At 28.6% G+C, this 9,571-nt stretch overlaps 1 protein-coding gene across 1 annotated transcript; it reads left to right on the forward strand.

The window, feature by feature from the left end:
• The first annotated feature begins 267 nt into the window (after positions 1–267).
• On the forward strand, positions 268–5,344 carry LOC129915889 (protein takeout-like). Its single transcript, XM_055995588.1, has 5 exons — positions 268–339; positions 760–943; positions 1,011–1,245; positions 1,315–1,457; positions 5,031–5,344. The coding sequence occupies exons 2-5, from the start codon at positions 877–879 to the stop codon at positions 5,333–5,335; spliced, it is 750 nt and encodes a 249-aa protein (XP_055851563.1). The 5' UTR covers positions 268–339; positions 760–876; the 3' UTR covers positions 5,336–5,344.
• The last annotated feature ends 4,227 nt before the right edge of the window (positions 5,345–9,571 follow it).

The raw sequence follows: 9,571 nt of genomic DNA on the forward strand, positions 1-9,571 counted from the left end.
GCATTTTATTTTATCAGTCTATTATCGAAGTGGGACACTGAGGTGTATGTGTAACATTTTTTTACTGATAAATATTAAGTCACATCAAACTATTATTTGCTTTTAAATTATATTGTACTATTGATAAGTTTAGCAAAAATTATAATAGTCATTTTATGAAGAAATCTAAGACTATCAAGTTTGTGAAGTTTTGATAAAAATCTAATTCAACGAAGGCATAAAGTAAAAAATACAAAATTTTATAAATAATACAAATGGATAAAAATCCAAAAATTTGATCATATCTTCAAAAAATAAAAATAATCAAACTTGTTTAGTGTATATTAATAAATAAAAATGGTAAGAGATAGAATTTCATAGCAAGTAAATTCTAGACGAAAGAATTATTCTTCTGCAACCAGTTTTTCTGCTTTCAATTAAATCATTGACGAAAGCTTAAAAAAAATAACTTTTAATCATTTTTTTTTAAATGTTGGATTTAAATTAAAAGGCCATAACCCAACTTAAATTCATATATGTATACAAAAACAAGAAGAGTAGATATTCATCATCAAACGAAACCAAAAGTACAATTTTAAAATAAAAAACAAGATAAGACAATATAAGAAAACAAGTTTGAAATCGTACTTAATATAACAGAACATCTAAACCGAATTAAAAATACACTGAAAGATTATACTCCTTTTAATCGTTCTGACCAGAACTTAACACATAAACGAAATTCACAAAAACAATTATTGCATTTTGGAAGATAATTAGGAATTATGTATAAAAAGCATCTGCAAGCTAATAAGCCAGTTTAATCGACTGTGATAGACTCCGAGCCTCATTACCTGGACCGGAATATATTTTTTGTAGCCATAACAATTGTTCATAATGTTTCGATCAATTTTGATCTTTTCGATAGTTTTATTGTTAACTGTGTTAAGTGCTGCAGAGCTTCGTAAGAACATGAGTCATAATTTTTTTTTATGATTCCTTAATTAAATCATCATTTGGAATAATTTCAGCTGCTGATGTTTTAAAATGTAAAAAAACCGACACTGATTGTCAAAAGGAAAGTCTTCATCAAACTCTTCAAAAACATCCTGATGGATATGGTCCTCTAAATCTTATTAGAATTGAACCATTAACCATAAAAAGCTTACACTTGCCAAAAGTTGCTGGAAGTCCAGTTGGTATTGAATTAAATTTTAAGGATATCAAAATGCTTGGTATTAGCGGAGCTAACATTCATAAAGTTTCGTAAGTAATATAATTAAAACAAAAATCACTTCTCAGTTGATTTTATTTTTTTTTAATAATCAATTTTAGTGGTGTTAAAGAAAAGGGTCAAAATGTTTTGTATGAAATAGAATGTGATTTTCCACAAATTATAATAGATGGGCCTTATAGTGTGGATGGACAAGTTCTTGTGTTACCAATTGTTGGAGAAGGAAACAGCAAAATTATATTTGGTGAGTACCATTTTGGTTTTCTTTTATTTTAAATAATAATTGCAAGTAAGTTAACCACTAAGAGGAAAACAATAAAAGTGAGTGTTTAAGAAATTAAATGATGATACTTAAAAGCTTACACTTTCTACATTAATATTTTCATATTGAGTCAAATTTTCTCAAGTGGGCCACCTAAAACCGAATTCTCAAATTTGATCATTTTTTTTTTTGCATATATTGGAAGATTTATACGTTAAAAATAGTTTTCCAAAGTATTTTTGATAAATTTCAATTTTGTTAAAAGTTATAAGCAAATGAAATTTTGTACTTCTTTTTGTTAAAATGACTGTGTCTCAGTAATGAAAACAATTTGTACAGACAACAATTTACTAAAAAAAAATTAAAGAAAACAACAAATTATTTATAAATAATTGATTTTGTTATAAATAATTGCATTTTTTTTTAATAACTTCTGGAGTAGTATTCGTATATTCGATTCGAAGTTGTATAAGCTTTCATTATCTGAAAGAAAATTTTAGTGCAAATCATAATTAAAAAAGTTATGGGCGTTTAAACGTTGCAAAATATCCTTTTTTTTTTACAATGGTACGATTAAACTGTGTGAAACTAAAAATATACGCGGGTACGCGGTACCGGTGAATAGTACCCAAATCATGAACTAGAAATGAAGTATCTGTGTCACATTCGATTTTGAGGATGTTATCAATTTCGTCTAAAGAATACTAAAAACAGGGTTGTTTAAAAAAATACATTTTAAATTAAAAAAAAATATTTATTGCAACTGAAAAATATTTGCATTAAAAAAATTTAGGTATTGCAAGTGAAAAAATTTTGCATAGAAAAAAACCATATTTATTGCAGCTGAAACTATTTGGCATTAAAAAATTTTTTTATTGCAAAAGAAAAAAAATTGCATTGAAAATAAAAATTTTATTGTAAACTAAAATATTTTCTATTAAAATAAATTTATTGCAAATAAAACATTTTCTGCACTCAAAACAAATTCAATCCAAGATGTGTGCATGTGCATTAAATAGTTGTTATTTTTATTCTTTACGATTTTCTTACAATTTTGGCTATTTGACCATGCATATACTATTTCAACTATAATAGTGAAGATAATAATAAGGTCAAAAATTCAAAATTGTAAGAAATCCGATGAGTTTTGAAAAAAAAACATAACGCACACTTATGCATTGATTTTTTTTTAATGCAGAACATTTTTTATTTTTAATAATTTTTTTTTTAATGCAAGTTATTTTTATTAATTTTTTTTCATTTGCAATACAAATTTTTTTTTAAATATTTTTAGTTGCAATACATATTTTTTGTAATGCAAAATATTTTGATTTACAATAAAAATTTCATTTTCAATGCATATTTTTTTTCGTTTTCATTAAAAATTTTTTAATGCATTTTTTTTTTATTTCCAATAAATATTTTTTTAAAATTATAATAGAAAAATAAAATGATTTTTTACAACCCTGGTCCAGAGTTAAGTTTATGTTTGTAGAATGTAATGGCGAAAATGGTGAAAGAAAAAATGCATTTAAACCGTTTGCCTTTTTTTAACTTGCGATATAGGTACTATAGGGCAAGTTTAGGATTCGTAAAAAAAATCGAACTCGAGATAACAATTTTACATGACATTACGATGATGGAGAATGCCAAAAAAGTGGGTCCGGCAATTCTGTGTGTCTGTCTGTCTGTCTGTCTGTAAGAACCTCGAGCTACAGCTTTGGGTGATTCCTTAGAGGAGAAATTGAATTTTTTTTTTAGGACCAAAACTAACGGTACCTGTCACACAGAGAAAAATATGACCCGCTAAAAACTAACAGATGGCCATATTGTTTTACCGTCCATACATTTCATAAGGAAATCTTATTAAAATCAACGATTAATAAGGTTTTTTTAAGGAGATTTCTTATTATTTTTATAGAGAAAATCTTATTAAAATTTGACTGAAAAGTTGATTTTTTTTGCAGCTTAGCACTAGAACAAAAATCGCGATCAATAATTTCATGGCAGGTTGGTTCAGGTGGTAAGGTGGGCGACTAATGATTTGAAGTCTCCAGTTCGATTCCCAGCCTGGTCATGGTTTTTTTTTATTTTTTTGCAGATTTTAAAACAATAAGGAAAACCCGATTGTTTTAATAAGGTTTCCTTCTTGGATGAAAACCATAGAGAAATCTTATTGTTTTTGTTCTATTTTATGTGGTCTATTTTTCTCTGTGCATATAACGGAAACAGAAAAGTTGATTTATTTCAAAAACGGCTCTAACGATTTTGATTAAAATTTTTATGCTTACTGTTATTGATAAGAGCCGCCTTTGATAATACAAAAAATATTTTTTTTTACCGTTATTAACGGTACCTGCCATAGAACGGTTTTTTGGATTTATGAATTTCTCATAAACGACAAAACAGATTTCGACCAAATTTTTAACACAGAAACGTTTAAACAATCATTATTTAAAAAAATTTTTAGTTTTTCAAAAAACACATTTTTGGATTTTTAAAAAATATTTCAAAATTTTTTTTTGAAAAATCAATTTTTTGGAAACGGGTTGGTGAAAAATTTTTAAATTTCGTTTTTATGTGTAAATTAATTATTTATTCAAAATTGCATATCAAATTTTTTTTGACAAATGTTAGGAAATTTTAATATATAAAAAATTAATTTTTTAAAAAACGGCTCTAACAATTTTCGAAATTTTTTTTCTAAAAATTCCTTTTTATACTAGAATTAAAATGGCAGATGGCAAATGGCTTAGTTTTTTGTAAAAGAGCATTTAAAACGGTATTTAATTATTTATAAAAATAGATTTTATTTTTTTGCACCACTAACGAAATTCAGTGAAAATATCAAATTTTAATTTTTCCCTTATTTTGTTCAATTGAAAGCTTTAACATTAGAGTAACTTTTACCATAAGAGCAAGTACGTGCGACCCCAGTCGTGCAATTTATTTTACAAAGACTTTGTGTTTTTAAGAAATCGATTGAAATTAAAGTTCCATTTCACAGAACTCCCATATTTAATGGAGAATGAATATATTGGGGCTAAATGGATCTCTAGACGATACAATTTGCCGGTATTCTAACAACTATACAAAGATATTTGGTGTTTTAATGACCTTGCGGTGATTTCAAAGATATCGGTCTGTCCAATGCAAACCTTAAATTAAATTATAAAAAGCCTAATTATTTAAAAAAACGAACAGTTTCAGTTAAATTCAGTTAAAAAAAACATATTTTTGACAAACTTTGTCGGTAGCCATTTATAGTGCGTGTAAACTGTAATCATAGTTGTGTCCCAACTCAGGGTTGTACAGGTGTGGATGTAAAATAGTCTAGATTTTGAGCTCAGAGCAATATTTGGTTTTGCTACCTACAGTAAAAAATAAAATACCAATCATTTTATGTTATCTTGTTTAAAAAAACAGCTAATATTAGCTTATTTGGAGAAAAAGTGCAATCCTTCAATCAGTTTTAAAATCTATAAAAAATTAATTCTATTAATATTGTAATATTTTTCTAAATGCGCATACACTTATTTTGTTTTATAATTTCAGACAATGTTGATTCCAAAATCAAAGGCAAGGCTTCGCTTGTAGAGAAAGATGGCAAGAAGTATCTGAATGTTGATAAAGTTCATTTGGACTTGCAACCAAAGAAGGCAACATTTGCATTCGAAAATCTCTTCAAGGGTGACAAAACTCTTGGAGATAATATGAATAAGTTTTTAAACGAAAATTGGGCTGAAGTTTATAAAGAACTTAAACCAGTTATTATGGAAGCTATGGGTAAAATTTTGATTCACATTTGCAATGGTGTATTTTCAAAAATTGAATATTCTGAAATGTTTTTAACAGAATAGTTAGTTAAAAGTTTCTTTATCTATGATTAGGTAGAAATCAAATAAAAAAATGTTGAATTTGGAATTTTTTGTTTGTTTATTTTTATAGAAATCTACTATTTGGTTTATTTTTTTTTGGATTATCAGCAATGCAACATTACATGAAGGATCGACGACCTGCATTTGAAATTATTATTAAACAACACCACACTGTCAGTAACAGTGATTGTGGGTCAACACCCAAGAGATGTGGAGGAATATTTAAACTATCTGACCAGCAGAAATTGAAATTATTTTAATTAGAAAAAAAAATATTAGTGGGGAGGGCTCTCTAATTACAATGATATGACAAATGTTCTCATGTGAAAATGTTTCCTTAAAAATAGGGTTGCCACAAAGAAGTTTCCATTTTTAAACTGGTAATTCGACGGTATCACCATTTGGACTATTATAGGTATGAGACAATTTTTGTAAGGCCACGTTAAAATTCTATAAATAAAGAACATGATATAAAAATATTTAAACCTTTGACCCATAAGCGAAAAAATTGGACTAGGATGACTGCTTCTAGGTGACTTTGTGCCATTTCTGTTTTTGTTCAGTTAATTCCACATAAAACTTGTTTGTTGCAATTTTTAAAACCACTTTCTTTATATACTTCAAGTTTTTTATGCAAAATAACTTGTTCAATGAACAAAACAAATGACTCGCACCAAGTCACCTCAGTTTATGGAAAATAAAAATCTTATTTCTTTTTGCATAGGTAATCAATGAAATCATTTGAAAAGTCAAAGAATGGGTAGCAAAGTTCAAACTGTCTGATTAATAGAATAGAACAATTTGCAACAAAATTATTTATTTTGAGGAAAAAGTTCCACATACACATTAGTGATTTCTTAATTTCCTCAAACTAAATCACCAACTAACTTTTATTGACCATTCATTTACCATCAATATTATATGGTTGTAGAACTGAAATTTAACATTTGGAATTCTAGGATTTCGGAACCTTTAATGCCGCCAGGGGCGTACACTCCCTTGGGGCAAGCGGGGCGGCGCCCCGGGGCCCCGACCAACTCCAGGGCCCCCACTGGGTACAATGCAGAGAAGGAAACTGTTAGCATAAATTGAGTTACGAAGTATTTGAATCACTTTGGATACAAAGGAGACAAATTATGTCTAATGCATTGGTAGCCACACAATATATATTGATTTAATAAAAAGGTTACCCCCGGGGGCCCCAAAAAAATAAACTGCTTTTTTAAAAGAAAAATTATAATTGTATCTTACGGCCCCAAAAAATATTACTTGAAAAATCTTTGCAACCACAAATAATACATTAGGGGCCGTAAAAATGCAAAAAACAACTTCAGGCCAGGGGCCCCAAAAGCCTTTACTTCAGGGCGCACTGTTGTCCAAAATGACTTATCTCGTTGCAAAAATCATAACTTTTGAACGGATTGAGGTAGCGGTACAGTTTTTTTTTTAATTTGAAGGAAATTTCCAGGGCTGTTACACCAATGAATTTCAAGGAAATTGTTTTACAGGGTGTTTAGGAATCATCGGCCGAAAACCGATTTTCTTAAAAAAAAAAATATTTAAATTAAAATTGGTATGCCATTTTGTAGAAATCACTAATTCACATCTAAAAAAAGTTCAGATTACACTTTTCCATGATATTACGATTATAGAGAATGCCAAAAAAGTTGGTCCCGGAAGTCCGTCTGTCTGTCTGTCTGTATAAGGATCTACAGCCTAAACGGATGGACCGATTGACTTCAAATTTGGTATGTAGCATTTTTTGGAGACCTTCCAGAGGGGTTTTTGGAATTAATTTTTTTGGGCCAAAAATAACGGTATTTGTCATACACCAATTTCAGTAAAGCTGTAATTGCTCAAAAACAGCTCCAACGATTTTGTTTAAAAAATTCAAATGTAAGTTTGAAAACAAGGTCTATCTTCTAATGAAAAAAATTTTTTTGGAAAATCATTATTAACGGTACCTGCCATAGAACGGTTTTTTTTAAATCCGATATTCTGCGAAACGGCTTATTCGATTTCAACGAAACTTTTTTTGAAGAAGCACTTATATAACTCAAATATAGGCCAAAAATAAAATTTCAAAAAAAATAATTTTTGGATTTTTAAAAAAATTTTTAAATTTTTTTTTGAAAAATAAAATTTTCGAAAACGGGACATTGAATTTTTTTGAAATTTTGTTTTTAGATGTGGATTAGTGATTTCTACAAAATGGCATACCAATTTTAATTTAAACATTTTTTTTAAAGAAAATCTGTTCCTTCTGCCTTCATTTTTTTTCAAAGTACAAAATCTCGGCAGTGCGCAAGCATGCGCAGCTAAATATTTTTATTTTGGATCAACAATTGATTGGTACACATACCCTATTCGGCGTAATGCATGGAACCGAATGGATTTTTTACGGTACCTGCCATAAAACCGTTTTTTTTCAAATCCGATATTCTCCGAAACGGCTTATTCGATTTCAACGAAACTTTTTGTGAAGAAGCACTTATATAACTCAAATATAAGCCAAAAATAAAATTTAAAAAAAAATAAATTTTGGATTTTTAAAAAAATTTTTAAATTTTTTTTTGAAAAATAAAATTTTCGAAAACGGGACATTGTATTTTTTTGAAATTTTGTTTTTAAATGTGGATTAGTGATTTCTACAAAATGGCATACCAATTTTAATTTAAACTTTTTTTTAAAAGAAAATCTGTTTTTGGCCGATGATTCCGAAACACCCTGTGAAATAATATTATTGAAATTCATTGGTATAACAGCCCTAGAAATGTCCTTCAAATGAAAAAAAAAATTGTACCGCTAACTCAATCCGTTCAAAAGTTATGATTTTTGCAACGAGATAAGTCATTTTGGACAACCGTGGGGCGTCAAAAAAAATTAAATTAAAAAAAATTGTTTTTTAAATTAAATTACATTTGTTGATGGATTACTAAATATTACTTTAGGAGCCTCAAAAAATATGACTTCGGGGCTCCAAAAATATTATATGAAGGGTCCCAAAAAATAATTTAGTTGAGAGGCAATCAAATATTAATTTGGGGGTCCGAAAATCTATTACTAAGGAGCCTAAAAATATTCATCAAATTTTCTGATGGCATGACAAATATAATTTGAGTATCCTCAAAATCTATTACCTCAGTGATTTAAAACAATCAAATGGAAAATTAAATATCAATTCAGGGGCCCCAACATAAATAAATCAGGGCCCAAAATAAAAACATTACGTTATTGGTGGCATTCCGAATATTACTTCAGAACAGAGGCCCCAATACTTATTAATTCTTGGCTCCAAAAAAATTATATTATATTTTAGGGGCCTCTAAGCACTTTATTTTGAGACCCCAAAAATAATTTTTCAGGGGCCCCAAAAGAAATAAAGTAGGTTTGCTGATAGAAAATCAAATGTGTACATACTTTTACTTCAGAACAGAGCCCCCAAGAACTATCAATTCTAAGCTAAAACCAATTTGATTTTAGGGGTCTCTAAATATTTAATTTTTGGGGGCCCCTAGTACAAGTATTTACTACTTTTATTAAAGAAATTTTAAGTAAGTACCTATAGCAAAGTGCATTACGAACATATTAAAACATTAAAATAAACCTAAAAATAAATAAGCCATACAAAAAAAATGTATGGCGTATACGTACTTTTTTTTGCATATAAGGGGCCCCCAAATATCAAAGGGGCCCCAAAATTTAGTCTTGCCCCGGGGCCCCGGCGACTCAACGTACGCCACTGAATGCCGCACAGTTTTTACCCATTTATCCATGCTGAAAAAAATCATGAAACAAAATGGAAGAAACTGGCAAAACTTTTTATTAATATAATCATCGAAAATGAATTTTGATATTGTGAATCTCTATCGATCTCTTAATTTTTGTAGTATAGGGAATCTGAATTGTGGATCGATATTTTTTTGTTTTACTGTTCTATCTTTTTCGTTTACAATATGAATCGTTTATTTTCAAAACATGATAAGTCCACTTTTTTTTTCAAAATTCGTTTTTTTCAAAATATGAAGCATCTACTAAGTCTATATTCGATTTTACAGCTAAGCGAACAAAATGTTTACTGTCAAAACATGATAAAAGTTTCGGACTTTTCATCTTTTGAAAATAAATAGCAACTTTACTACACATAAAGAAGCTGACTACTGACTTAAAATCTTAAGTTGAAAGCGTCTTTCAAGTAAAACAACTACTCGAAACATT

Source organism: Episyrphus balteatus, chromosome 3 (assembly GCF_945859705.1).
Source record: "Episyrphus balteatus chromosome 3, idEpiBalt1.1, whole genome shotgun sequence".
Taxonomy (NCBI): Eukaryota; Metazoa; Arthropoda; class Insecta; order Diptera; family Syrphidae; genus Episyrphus; species Episyrphus balteatus.